The following is a 14,870-nucleotide window of genomic DNA, read 5'->3' as shown; positions in this document are numbered from 1 at the left end:
CAAAACCCTGAAAGCGTAACTGGTTGTGGAGTTTGGGAATGGTGTGTTTTGTTTTTTTGATTTACTGCGGTCAGCAAAGCTATATTACTCCATATGGCCTTGATATACTGGGGGCCTTACCGAGTAATATAGAGATACATGTTCAACTCTTATTGTGTAAATGTTAATCAGTTGGTCTTTTTTTTTCCATTTAATTTTTGTTATAAACCCATAGTTGCGTGCATAAAAAGTAACTAGATTAAGTGAAAGTTTTTTCTTGTCTGAGGGGATCTTAAGGTAAAGAAATGACAGATGTTGCTCAGCAAAGTGATGAGCTGCCACAGCTCACTCAGATATCAGTTGGATATCCGCATTAGAGACAGCTGCTTGTACCCTTACTGAAAGCTTTGCTAAAAGTTCCTTTACTTTGTCATGCTTGTCCCCAATTCTTTCCCTGCATTCTTTATTACCAAGAATATTTGAAATCAAGCAGCTTACCTCACCTTTTTTTCCAGGTGAATTAGGAGCAACTCTGTTGAGGGCAAATCAAGTGTAAAATTGGTCTTAACCCAAAAACAAATGAACAGGATCATTATTACTTAATGTTCATCTGCACCTGAAGGTGGCTCTGATACTTCAGTCGGTTGCTGTGAAATTTAATCGGAAGCATAAAGAATGTGTTTATCATAGGAAATAAGCAACCAGAGAACCTATGAAACAAAGATCCTGTTACTGTGCAAATATTCTTGGTAGGAAAGAAGCGGATAATGGAAATTATGAAAAGATATGTAGTTAAAACAGAATTATTTTTAGAAGTTTATAGAGCATTTTGTCAGGCAGCTAATCCTGCAAACTGCCTGCAGCTACTTGCACTACAGTGACAAAAAACAGAAAGTTAATATTCATCTTAATATTTACCACAGCAAGATCAGCTCTACGTGAGATCACATTGCAGAAATAGGAGAACTGATATCACATTGCAGGACTGGGAGAATTTCCCACCTCACTGGGATGAGGTCTGCCGTATATACATGTTATAGCTGAGTTAGGTTTGGTACAACACTCAGCAAGATTAAATGCAGATATGCTTCTTGGGTTGCTTTGTGGGTCGTCTCATGTCAGGACGTACGAAGCGGTCTCTCACCCAGCTTTACGTGTACCCTAGATTCGGATGAGTCGCCGGTGGCAAGGGAGCGCAATGTGATTGTGCATGCCAACCCGGACTTCTCCAGTGCCAGCAGCCGACGGTCAGGGACCAGGGACTCGGAGTGCCAGACAGAAGAAATCCTTATCGCCGCTCCCTCCCGGCGCCGCATCCGCGCACAGAGGGGGCAGAGTGTGGTTGCCTCCCTCTCACACTCTGCTGGCAACATTTTGGTGCTGGCGGACAACGGGGATGCCGTCTTCGCTGCTGCTGTCAGCAACCGCATCCGCTCGCGGAGCCTCCCTCGTGAGGGAGCAAGAGCCAGTGAGGGTGACACAGCTGCTACCACCAAGAGTTCAGCGTATGAAGCGGAGTGCTTCCTAGCCAGCCAGGAGAGGCACCCGAAAAAAGGGAAGGAGGTCCTGAGCAAACAGGGTTCACAGGAGCATCAGCCCCTGGGTTTAACTTGTCCTCAACATCTGCACAGCCCTGAACACAGCATCGGTGAGAGAGGGAGGTCGCGACTGTCAAGGATGGCAGATTCAGGAAGCTGCGAGATTTCATCCAACTCAGACACTTTTGGGAGCCCCATTCACTCCATCTCCACAGCAGGAGTCCTGCTTAGCAGCCACATGGATCAGAAGGACGATCACCAGTCCTCCAGCGGCAACTGGAGTGGGAGCAGCTCCACGTGTCCCTCTCAGACATCCGAAACCATTCCTCCTGCCGCCTCTCCACCGCTGACTGGCTCCTCGCACTGTGACTCTGAGCTGTCCCTCAACACCGCTCCCAACGCCAATGAGGACTCAAGTGTCTTCATCACAGAACAGTACGGTGACCACGTGGACAAGGTCAGAGGCCACAGGGCAAGCTCCTTCACCTCCACTGTGGCAGATCTACTCGATGACCCCAACAACAGCAACACTAGTGACAGTGAGTGGAACTATCTGCATCACCACCATGATGCATCCTGTCGCCAGGACTTCAGCCCCGAGCGCACCAAGGCTGACAGCCTGGGATGCCCGAGCTTCACAAGCATGGGCACATATGACAGCTTCCTAGAGAAGAGCCCCTCTGACAAGGCAGACACTAGCTCACACTTCTCTGTGGATACTGAAGGATACTATACCTCCATGCACTTTGACTGCGGTCTCAAGGGCAACAAGAGCTATATTTGCAACTATGCAGCTGCAGGCTCTGAGAGCGGCCAGATGGCAAGCATGACCTCCAGCCTGGCCGACTGCACCTGGCAGGAATGCATCAGTCACAGGAGGCAGGGACGGCAGGGCATCTCTCTGAAGAAACCAAAGGCAAAGCCAGCTCCACCAAAACGCAGCTCATCTTTGAGGAAATCTGAGGGCAGCATGGATCTTCCCGAGAAGAAAGAACCAAAGATTAGCAGTGGGCAGCACACGTCGCACACTGCCAGGGAAATGAAGCTGCCACTTGAGTTTTCCAACACACCTTCCAGAGCAGAGGCCTCTAGCCTTCCACCCAAACCCGAGCTGCCCTGGGTGAGCCAGAGCGATGGCGGCATGAAGGACACTCAGTTCGATATGGCTGACATGCCATCCTTCAAAGATGACGGTGCTGAACAACCTCACTATGCAGACCTCTGGCTCCTGAATGACTTGAAATCTGGTGATCCTTACAGGTCTTTATCTAATTCGAGCACTGCTACGGGTACCACAGTCATAGAGTGCATCAAGTCACCAGAAAGCTCGGAGTCCCAGACATCCCAGTCCGGTTCGCGGGCCACCACCCCATCCCTGCCTTCCGTCGACAGCGAGTTTAAACTGGCATCCCCAGAGAAACTGGCGGGGCTGGCCTCGCCCTCCAGCGGGTACTCCAGCCAGTCGGAGACGCCGACCTCTTCCTTCCCGACCGCTTTCTTCTCCGGACCACTGTCCCCAGGAGGCAGCAAGAGGAAGCCAAAAGTACCCGAAAGGAAGTCCTCACTCCAACAGCCGCTCACTAAAGATGGCACCGTGTCTGCAAGCAAAGACCTCGAACTCCCAATTATACCTCCAACCCATCTTGACCTAAGTGCTCTTCACAGCGTCTTGAATAAACCGTTTGCTCACCGGCACCAGCTGCACGCCTTCAATCCCAGCAAGCACAGCGCAGTGGGAGAAGCCCTCAGCCCCAGCCATCCCTCTGCCCTCGCCATCACCCCCTCCGTCCTCAAGTCTGTGCACCTCAGGGCCATCAACAGGCCTGAAGAAATGAAGCAGAAGGGCAGTATCCCCGACTTGCTTTGCATCCAAGAGCCCACACTGCTGGCTGGTGATGTTTCGCCAGGGAAAATGAGGCCACTCCTAGCCAAGAAGCCAGTATCACGGCAGTACTCCACTGAGGAGGCCATCATGTCGTATATCGACTCTTCCCCAGCAGAAACAGGTCCTGGGAAGCCATCTTTAGAAAAAAGCTCCTCCTTCAGTGGACAGAGTAATTGTGAGCAGGAAATTGTACCTTCAGCAGGTGTGGCTCTGGTTGAAATGAAAACTGTGAAGGACCAAATAAGCCCAGCCACTGAGCATTTGCCAGACAGTGCTCTAAATCAGACTTGTGCAGTTTCTACAGAAGGATTTCAGAAAGGCTCAGCTCTCCTCACAGGTGATCATGAAGCAGAGAATGAAAACAGGGGAGCAGAACCGGAGAGCCGCCTCGAGCATGCGCAGGCCCAGCCTGAGCTCTGTGGCAGTGAGCAGCAGCTGGAGCTCGGCATGGCGGGTGACAGCCCCGCCCAGGCAGAGGGAGCAGATATCAGTGATCAGCTTAAGCACCAACTCGATTTAAGCCACCACGTGCCTGGGAATATCAGCTACGAATCAGAGACGGCAGCAGTAAACTTGCTCAGTGAAGCCAGTTGCAAGCAGGAGAACGTCACATCAGGTATTCCTACCAGAAGTGCCTCTGGTACCAGCAGGGCAGACGAGACAGCGGGTGGAACAGAAGAACCATCTCTGAAAGGTCAGTTGGGTCCTCTTTTCTGTGTTGCAGTTCATTCTGCGGTGGGGGGTGTCACTGACATCAGGATGAATGACTGGGGACCTGGAGGCGTTGCACAACGTGACAGGCCTCAGTTAGCCCTCCTGGGATGACAGCACAGCAACCACTCAGAGATTAGAGGATGAAGTCTGTATGGCCAGCATTGGCCACTTGCTTACACATTGAGCTTATGCTTTGCACTAGCAGTGCTCTTTCAGAATACAGCAGTGGTCTGACTCTAACCATGGTTTCTGTACTTATCTCAGAGTCTTCACCAAGCGACGACTCCATCATGTCCCCACTGAGTGAAGACTCTCAGGCTGAAGCTGAGGACGTTTTTGTGTCTCCCAACAAACCTCGCACTACTGAGGACCTGTTTGCAGTCATTCACAGGTGAGCTAACCTTCTTGCTACTATGAACCATAAAAGCCAGCCATCCTTTCCCCAGCTGCATGCTCATCCACTGCAGAATAATGATCTGACGGTTAAGGCCTGTCTTGACCCCAGTCATAGCTATTGTGGTGGTATGACCAAGGCATGCAGAAATATCCCACTCAGCACTGATGCTAGATGTCATGAAGTCTCACTGGTGCCTGGCCTTGCAAGTATGGGGATGAGTTAACCCTCCTCAGATTGGGTCAAATTTGTAATAATTGACACATGGTACAATAATCATAATCTAGACTCAGACTTCACTCAGAAGATCAGTCACTCAGGCCCTTGGAGAAAGCAGATGATGGTGGAGGTGTCCCTCGCCACCCAGGCTTTGCCATCCAGTTGTGTTTCTGGACTGAGTCCCATTTAGAGCTTGCTGCTGCTTGATTTTATATGCAATATTTCATGTGCCATTATGCTTCCATGTTCTGTAACATGTCGTCACATTCTGGCAACCCAGTGCCTGGGCACTGATGAGTCTGCTGGGCAAATGTTCATTTCACAGTGCCGAAAAGGGGGAATGATAAAGTAGTAAGGGTGATACATCTTGGCTGTTTACATATTATGTCTGCTTGCCTTATAAAATGATGTTTGTGGTGCTAACCATATTTAGCAGGGGTCAAGAATAGCCGGTGCTCGTCACATGTGTGCATTATGAGTATCATTACGGCATGTGTGGGATGCTTTACAAGTAAGATCAGGGTACCCTAACAAACACGTCTCCACAGAAAACTCCCCACATTGGTTTCTGCATGCTGCCCACCAGCTCTATTCTTACAAATGAGTTGCCATACCAAGAATGAAGAGGAGGCATCTCTTCAAATTTAGAGTATTTTGCATTCAGTTGAAATTTGCGATCACAGCTGAAATTAAAGATTTCTAACAATGAACAGATTCTTATGATTATTTGGCTAACCTGGGACTCTGTAGGCATAGCTGTCTTTATAAAGAGCTGGTTATGCATAAATTGTTTTAAAAGAGCCAGGTAAGATTTAGAGAGACTGTGCCACAGTGCCTCATTCCTTGCACAAGAGCTATTATGCCTTTAAGTGCTGTCAGTCACTGACAGCCTCTGATATTTGGCAGAGGGATTAAGAGAGACTGTGTTCGTTTGAAAGCACGGTGAATCCATGTAACTTCAGACTAGTGGGAAACATTGTTCTACAAAGATAGCATATGAAAGTGTTTCTTTGTATTTTTACAGATCAAAAAGGAAAGTTCTTGGGAGAAAGGACTCCGGAGATCTGTCTGTAAGGAACAGACTGAGAGCTTCCTCTGGAACTAGCAGCCAACTGCCCACCAGCAGCACGCTGCCTGCCAGCGGCACATCATCCGCCAGCAGCACAGGTGCTCCCATGAACAGTCAGAGATCCCCCGGGCTGATATACAGGAATGCCAAAAAGTCTAACACATCTAACGAGGAGTTTAAACTACTGCTCCTTAAAAAAGGCAGTCGGTCTGATTCTAGCTACAGGATGTCTGCCACGGAAATCCTGAAAAGCCCTATTCTGCCCAAGTCTCCTGGAGAGCTGACAGCAGATGCTTCCCAAAGCCAGGACGAGTGTCCCCCGGTGACAAGCCCCGATGCATCATCCCCGCTGTCTCCCTGCTCACCGAGGGTCAACGCAGAAGGTTTCTCCTCCAAGAGCTTTCCCATGTCAGCATCTTCACGAGTGGGGCGCTCACGGGCACCGCCGGCTGCCAGCAGCAGCAGGTACAGCGTGCGCTGCCGGCTGTACAACACGCCGATGCAGGCCATCTCAGAGGGGGAGACCGAGAACTCAGATGGCAGCCCACACGATGACCGCTCTTCTCAGAGCTCAACGTAGGCTCCACGGACTGCCGACACCATGTGAGCTGAGCGAGGATGTGAATAGAAGAGGCCAATGCTGTAGCAGTCAAAACAATAATTGCAGGGCAATATCAATGCTTATATGTGTTTGTGTTTGTAGGACGCTGGGGAAACAGAGGACTATGGCTGTAGCTATTTATGACCTTACATTTTCTAAAAGTAGAAAGATAGGCTATGTCTATTCTGTTTTCCTTTAGCTTCATTTGGTTTATCCCACTCATTTCTGTTGTCACTGTATATTTCACAGCTATACACTTTTCATAGAGTTCAAAGTGGCTTTTTGTGTTGTTGGTTTTTGTTTTTTTTTTTTTCCAGAAGCTGCCCATCTAAAAACAAATCCCTCACTGTAGTGCTTCCCTAGGAAGAAAAATAAAAAAGCAAATGCTCTTGAGGATTGGTATTTTTCTACACTAAAATGAGCTGAAACAAAATTTAGAAGAAATTAACAGAACATATGTAAATACCATATTTTTGATAACAATTTGTAAATAGAACTATCAAAGAGTGGACACGTGGCAAACAATTTCCTGCATAACAGCTTTGTTTATAGAAGACAAAAGGAGTCAAATGTAATAACTGTATTCTGTGAATACCATTTTCATATCAAACATAAGTTCGCGTGGCCACCAATAACCACTTTCGGTGCCATAAGCCTCAAAGAAGACATTTAGCAGTCAAAAGGAATTCTCCACTTCAGCTACGAATTACCAGCTGACCAAGATCGGATTGAAGTAACCATTTGTCTTTCTAGCATAGCCCCAACAAGCTAACTGAGAAGTGCAGCTGTGAGTTTTAGCGCGACCATCGGTTGGGAATACAGGTGTGCTTCTGACAGAACAAAGTCATTCCTAACACAAAGCCCCAGACGGTCCCATCTGATGGTGCCCCCGGGTCTTCGTGCTAACAGGGATTGATTTAGCAAGAATAGACACGAGGAAATAGTACTTAGTTTCATATTCCTATTAGGCTATTGGGATACATAACACAGTCATAACCTGGTAATGATAAACTTTAAACATGATTAGTTTCTGGTTCTTAAGGGAAACAAATAAATGATAAGCATGCAACAAGCGCTTTCAATTTATCAGTAAATATCTGCGATGAGTTTTCAGTGAAGCTTTCTCTTTGTGCTGATGAGATTCATGCTACCTAAATATTTACCAAAATGACACTGTGAAAATGTAGCTGGGAAATAGGTATGTGTATGCATTATTTATATTCACTGCGAAACTACGAAGGGGAAAGCTCTGGTTTCTTGTGCCAGCCACAGACGTTTGGGTTTCGTCTGGGTTCACCAGAAGCATGCAGCAGGGTGGGGGATTGGGACGGGCTGGGAGAAGAGACAAATCAAAGCAACTGCTTTGATACAAACGAAGGCAGGGAAATAAAAGCTTAATTACTTGAAGTTACTTGAATTTTCTTGTCTTAAAACTGAAAGGATGTGTACTTTTAAGCTCAGCCCACACGTTGTTTTATACTTTTAATTTTTAAATGAAATAAAACCAGTTGTTGGTCTGATTCTCCTTTGGGACACCACTGTTTTCACAGCATAGCCCAACCATGCTGCTCAGAGAACAAGGCCCTCTTTGTCCAAAATTTGTGCAGTTGGTGTCGATTGTTGTAGGATATCCTTTGGAGTAGAGGAATAGAATGGATGTTAGTGCAGAGAAATAGTGCAAGAAGAAAGGTGGTACGCAGTAGGACAGATTGAACAGGACAGCAGAAAGAGCGTACTTAGATCCAAAAGAAATCAACTCAAAGCTGGCTTTAAGCATAAGTAAATGATAGGGAAGTGGGATGTTTGAAATGGGTTTTTCCTTTTTTTTTTTTTTTTTTCTTTTTGCTTTTAATCATGTAATGCATAAAGCCGAAGGGTTTTAAAAGCAGGCAGATCGTGTTTTGAAGAGGAAGGTTCTTATGATTTTAAAAGAGTTTGTGCAAGTCAGAGGGGTTTAACAAATCCTCAAAGGTATTTCCAATAAGGTTTATGTCTCATTTTGTCTAGCATACACTACAAAATATGTAATTCAGGGTATCCTACCGTCTTCCTGTGTCGTCTGCTTGTATGCAGTATGTGAGGTGGAATCACTGTGCATGTGGTATGTGTGTTGAGAAGAGGGGTAGTACCTCAGCTAAAGGGCTTCAAAATTGGGAAGTCTGAAACAGTTTTAATAAGAGCAGGTGGAGCAAGGTTTTGGAAATAAATGGCTAGTCTTATTAGCAGCTTAGTTAAGAAAAGGAGCTGAAACACAAGTAAATGAGTGAACGTTCTATGGAATTGCTTAGTGTATAACAAAACACATCCTGGAAGACACGAGGAAGCTTAGATATTAGGAGGAGATCCTTGGTTTGTCATCTTGAGTCATTTTCCATAGAAGTTTTACCCAGAGCACTTTTATAAACGTTTGTCCTAAAAGGCATTACATACGTTTAAAAAATTGTTCAAAACTGTAAAGAGAATACAGCTGAATTGACATTGGTGATACACTTTTTATTACCAATCAACAATTTCAGATGCCATTTATCAATATCTAAACACTAAAAACCAATTGTGAGGCAGTACTTCACATACAGAATGGTCAGAGGACAAGCTGTCGAGGGGAACATTGTATATCTTGAAACAGGGTACAGCACATGCATTAGGCAACCAGTGAACCATCATTTCAACCTATGTTCTGTTGTTTGCACTGATGTTAAAGAAATTACACAGTTGTATGTTCTGAAAAATAACATTTCCCCCTTTTTCTTCTTTTTCTTTTTTTTTTTTTTTCTTGTGGCAGCATAGAGGAGATGGAATAGTTGTAGCAAATAAAGCATATATGTGCTTTTGCCAAAGGTCAGTGATTGAGTGCATTTGCTGCAGTGGTGGCAGATATAGAGAAATACTGTAGGTTATGACTTAAAGAATTTAAAAAAAAATTAAGAAGGTTACAGTGTAACTATTTTGGTACTAGCACCAGTTCATGCTGGCAGAAAAGACAATGGTTTATGGACTTGCATCCATTTTGTATTTTTGTAATATTTGTAAATATGAACTTTTTAAATTGTTGCAAAGATGGTTTCTTTTGTAAAATGTTTTCAAAGTTTACATTAAATCCAAGCCTTTGTATATTTTAGAGCTGTGCAACACTTTAAGTCTTGTATTTATTTTTAGTAAAAACGGTGACAGTTTCATTGTGAACCCCTCTCAAAAATGTGTCGGAAAAGTTTGATTACCTAGAAAGTGTGTATAGAAACTGCAAATAAACGTGACTGCAATTAAATCACACCTTCCCTTTGCTTGTCTTGAAATGTGAACTCTAATCTACTCAACAAGAAGTATGGTATTTCCAAAAGTAAGACTCGGGGCATTAAACACTGCAAACTATTTAATCTTTGTTTTCCCTTAAACTTAAGTCAGTTTGGTTCCTGGGAGATCAAGAAGTCTGGGCCTGGAAGCTAGGTGCTCTAAATGTTCTAAACTTGCATGCCTGCAGGTGAGGGGGAAGGGAAGCAGCTTTTGTTTCATCTGTCATTCTGTCAGTAGCTTTTCAACCCTGTACATGAGTTCTTAAAAAAATGCATGTGGAAAGAAAAGCTGAAAGACAGAGTTCTAGTGCCTTAGTGTGGAAAAAATCAGCCTTGGGGAATGCAGCTGAGCTATCTGAAATCATGCCTTGCAAAGATATGAAGATTTCCCCATGGGTGTGGTACTAGAGTAGTCTCCAAGTGGGAATCAGTTTACGTAACACTTGCTTTAACCAGATGGTCAAGTATTAAATGGTTACGCAGATCATCAGCTGATGTATTATGCACCTCTTCCAATCCAGAAATACAGATAAGCAAGAACTGTAGGAAGAAGTTAGCCCACAGAGGCAGACACAATCTGTTTCTTATCTGCTTGCTGCACACTTGTCTGGTTTTTTTTTGTGCTCAGTGAGGAGAAAATTAAACATTAGACTTCATAAGATATACCCTTTTTTTTTTTTTTTTTTTATGTATGTGAAGTCAGTGACTTTTGTCTTTCCAAAATCCAGGCTTTGGCATGTACCATTGGTTATGTGTACATAGCATACCACAGTCAAACCCATCCAGTGATAATACAAACCAGATACTATAAGCACTATCACTGCATACACAAGCTCTTCTCAGGTTGCAGTGTTTGGCTCAGCAGAGCCAAACTGCTATCATGCTGTCCAGAGAATGTGTGTGGGAAGACTAAAGAGTGTGAAAGGGTTGTTTTTTGTTTGGAAGATAAAAAGGACATGGGTGTTGTAACACAGACACTGCAGCAAAAACACTGGGACTCTCTCTGCAGGGTGCAATTCAAATACACACATTTGTACCCCCGCAACAAAGTTACCTCCAGGCTTTACCTGTGGTATTTACAGAGGCTTGGCAATTCAGTGCAGATACTGAATCAAATGGGATTCTCCTTGAACTAGCAAACATGAAGAATGTCTTCATTTCCACATCCACCACACCAGTCTTATTTCAGAAAAGAGACAAATGTAAGAATTCTTTTCAAGTAGTGATGTTAGCATCTGCTCTTGGGAGTACTACTGGTGCTTTCATCTGCTGCTCTTTGTAACACTTACACATCTGGGAAGCAAAGTACTTCCCCAATGGTCTGGTCACTAGATTACAGCCATCCATCTTCTCAATTTGCCTTTTCCTGGCACTTGGCTCCTCGCTGCACCCACAGCAGCACTGTATATTGGGGAGGCAGCACAGGAGGAGTGCTGGGGTGGTGCCAGGCTGCTTTCCCCATCCCTGCAGTGTGTGGGGCTGGATTCCCACTACCCACACATGCTTCTGACCACTGTGCTATTCCAGTAAAGGGAAGCACTAGCCACAACTGCTGTTTTAGTACCAGTTTCAAATTCAGACTGTGAGAGTGCATCTTGGCAATGAGGAACACTCCCATTACTGAATCTCCAAGACCAGCCCTTTCCAAGAGCCCGTTGCACAGAAGATGGATGACAACCATTCAGACCCAGAGATATCAACACAATGCACGCCTGCACCGGGGCAGTGGTAGCATCATCAGTTAAAAAGGTAACAGCATTTTCAGGACTGGACAGCCACCCACACAGGTGTTTTGAAGCTTTCACGTGAACACGGGGGTTTTTAGGTGCTTAAATGTCGCTTCCAATAATCAGGTACTTTCTGGATCATGGGTATGTCACGCATCCCCATTTAGCAGTGTTACACTTACTTAGTTTTATAAGTTTGATCTCCCAACTGCTATGCTGTTAGTTCTGTCACCTCTTGGAGCTGGAACTTTCTCTCAGCCTGACCATCCCCCTAACCAGGCAGCTCCTGGGGAAAAGGGCAGCCAAGAGCTGGCTGCAAGCTTAGCACTGATTTCCATTATGCTATTTGAATTGCATTAATTACATTTATCTCCTTTAATTCTTTATTTGCTGACAGAAGAATGTATTAGGTGTTCTGATTTCTGGATTAAAGACAGACTGACCAGTTGTCCACCCAGCTTGTCCCCATTGTGTTTTTAACTACCAGCTTGACAACATCCCCCTGAAACTTTTCTAGTGCCCAGCATTATTGGTCATAACAATTCTTCAGCACTTCTCTTAATTTCTGAAATGCAAGTTATCCAGCTCCACTGACTGAAGACATTTACTTTTAATTACCTCCTTATGAATGGATAATGGCTTCACAATGTATTATCTGGATAGACTCCTGAAAGAGAGAAAACAGAGGAAATTAATTCATATCCTCCAACATAGGCTCAAAGTCGGGATAACAAAACAGCTAAATAGTTAAACACAATCTTTCCCACTCAAGTATTTGCATTGCCATTTAAACTTCCCCAGAGTTGGAAAATCAGAAAACCGCTATGAACATCAAAGCAAATTTATCCTATAGAAGGTACAGCAAAGAAAGCTTTCTGATTTTTTTTCCCAAAATGAAATAAAAGGATATGCAAAAAGGCAATGTTAGTGAAAACATTATGAGTAGGTAGCTTTCATTCATTCTTACTCTGCTTTTTTTATTATTATTATTATTATTATTATTTTATTTTTTAAATCAGAACTTTATCCAGCTAGTACACAACTACTCCTCACTACTGCTATTTCACGATACAGTTGCAAATCATAAACCATTCCTGTCAGGAGACAACTGCTTCTACAGCTCCCTTTATATTCACTGTGGGCTCAGAGAAGAGGCAGGAACTGCTCCCTCAGTCCCAAGAGAAGAATAACAAAGCCCATGGAAATAGCATATCTCAGCAAGGTACTTAATGAAACACAAAAACCGGCCTCCTTGGCAATGGCAACTAAACAATTAAGAGAAGCCTTGTTTTATAGTAATGGTTTTACAATATTTAGTGCAAGGCTATTTCTCTTTTATTTTTCTCAAATAAACACGATGTCTGCATAAAATCAATCACTCAATGAGTTTCCTGTGGATATTCACACTGAGAAAACTAAGCAAGTAACATGACTAAATTCGTTGCTTGGCCACTTTGTTAACCAGTCACAGTGAATCTGGGGCAGGTGGCTTAGATCTATTATAAGCCCCCAGTGCCAGAAAAAGAAATCATCAGATGAAAGCACTTCCATGAGTAAATGACATTCAAAATCTGTAGGAGTATATCAGTTCCTGAGTGATCGAGTTCATTAATATATTTAAAAGGCTGACACGGGACTATGATGTTATTACTCGTATTTAGTGTTCATCCTTGAATGTCATCCTTTTAAAAGTACTGCCTTTAGGTGTTCTTTAAAAGCTTAGTGGGCAGCAGACGGACATATCCTATATAAATTCTTCACTTGAAAGTAATGAAAACAAATGGTTTTATTACCATGTAAGAACATCACTTCCTCAAAAAAGGATCATCTAGAATCTTTTCTCGGGCTTCAAGCTTCCACCGTTTTATTGGTTCTGGCAGATAATTTAAAGGTAGATCCAAAGCAAAGTGAATGAAATATAGACCATACCCTTTAAGTACTGATGCCAAACCACAATATCCTAATCCTATGATCTGTTTCTGTGCATTTCACTTTGCCAAGGCAGCTGAACCATCAAACAAATCCTGATCATGCAAGTTTAGGGTGTAATTCCTGTTACTTTGTAAACTCAAAGCACAAAACAAGTTCTGGGATCTACGAAGACAAGTGTGTAATCAGACCTAGTTCTGAATCTTGCTCATCATCTGAAATACCCAACAATATAAAATACCAAGTTTCAAACCTGAAAAGAGTTCTTTCACAAACAGATAAAAAAAGATAAATTTAAGGGTTACTGGATCCAATCAAATCAAAATCTAAGTGACAGAAAATATGGCCAACAAATTAATTCCAGGAAAGATCTTGTGGAAACAGATCCAAGAAAAATCAATGCTTTGTAGATCAGGTTTTCTCACTCCTGGACTCAAATGCATTATTAGCTGTCTCCTTTCCCTCTAACAACATCCCGACTACTTCCATTTCCTTGAGTTTTCTTTTCAAATCTATCCTTCCTTCTACCTGATCAGTAAGCCACTGAAACGCTATTTGTAGAAATATAGAGGAATGTCTATCACTTTATATCAAGACAAAACTTTCTGAAACAGTATGGTGTAATTCAAAACTGAAGTTTTATGGCCTCTAGCGTACTGGATAATTCCTTTTAATATAGCTTCAACTTCCTAAAGACTGGACTCCTCTTACCCCTTTCTCAAATATCTCTCTTGTAAGCTCTTCTAAATACCACTGCCCCACAAGAGTACAGAAATCAGATATCTGTACAAACTTTTTCAATGTTTACCTTTCATCTCCACATTTCTTTATCTTTGCCCTGACTACTTCCTTTCCACAGCAGTATCCCCTATCTTTGTCTCTGGTTCCTTTGCTTCTTGGTCTGTGTTTCTGTGCCCCATTCAGCCTCTGTGGCCTTCCAAGATCTACTTATTCCAAAATCATTACCTTCAGGGACTACTTCCCAGGCAAATTCTTGCCCTATCATTAAAAAAAAAAAAAAAAAAAGTTTCTGCATAAAAAAAAAATAGAGAAAATAAAAAACTATTTTGGAAACAGATGGGCTCCTTGTTACTTATGCATTCTACCCTCGCCTCAAGTTTTTTGGAGATAATGAAGTTCTTAGCTTAATCAGTGCACTTCCAGACCTGCAGTTTAAGTGAAAAGAAGCAGCAGCAAACACTGACATGTTCTGATGAAGAATCAGTTGCATAAGAAACTGGATGTACCACACTGATGTCATTCAAGACGGAGCTTGTAGATGCTTGTCTTCCACATTGCTATCAGTGTCACAGAGAGAAGAGCTTTCTGACTAATCCTTCAGGTTCTCTCCAAACGCTTATGAAGAAATAAGACAAAGTCTATAAACATTCCTTTTATACATATGTAATTCTTACACATGCTTTCTCACAGATTAGCTGTCTGATACACATATAGGTCACTCCAAAAGTAATGCCTCCCATTTATTTCCATGGAAACCACAACAGATATGAAGTCTACAATAACA

General features: G+C 43.4%; 2 protein-coding genes across 4 annotated transcripts in view; one reads left to right on the top strand and one right to left on the bottom strand.

Moving 5' to 3' along the window:
- The window catches only part of NHS (NHS actin remodeling regulator), a 248,718-nt gene extending 239,049 nt beyond the window's left edge, over positions 1 to 9,669 (top strand). For both annotated transcript variants that reach the window (XM_015272985.4, XM_015272984.4), the window contains 3 exons: positions 1,145 to 4,096; positions 4,381 to 4,507; positions 5,754 to 9,669. In XM_015272985.4, the coding sequence (XP_015128471.2) occupies positions 1,145 to 4,096; positions 4,381 to 4,507; positions 5,754 to 6,378 (3,704 nt within the window). In that variant the 3' untranslated portion in view covers positions 6,379 to 9,669. The remainder of the gene's footprint in view (positions 1 to 1,144; positions 4,097 to 4,380; positions 4,508 to 5,753) is intronic.
- LOC107049447 overlaps positions 8,872 to 14,870 on the bottom strand; it is an 8,811-nt gene continuing 2,812 nt past the window's right edge. Inside the window, exon 2 of one of the 2 annotated variants that reach the window (XM_015273021.3) lies at positions 8,872 to 12,083. In XM_015273021.3, coding sequence (XP_015128507.2) covers positions 12,058 to 12,083 — 26 coding nt within the window. In that variant the 3' untranslated portion in view covers positions 8,872 to 12,057. Of the gene's footprint in view, positions 12,084 to 12,404; positions 14,702 to 14,870 lie in introns of those variants that run through there. The other variant, XM_040650747.1, reaches the window with a different exon arrangement.

The sequence above is a fragment of the Gallus gallus genome, chromosome 1, assembly GCF_016699485.2.
Source record: "Gallus gallus isolate bGalGal1 chromosome 1, bGalGal1.mat.broiler.GRCg7b, whole genome shotgun sequence".
NCBI lineage: Eukaryota > Metazoa > Chordata > Aves > Galliformes > Phasianidae > Gallus > Gallus gallus.
Note: the sequence above shows the minus strand (reverse complement) of the source record. Positions and strands in the feature narration are given on the sequence as shown.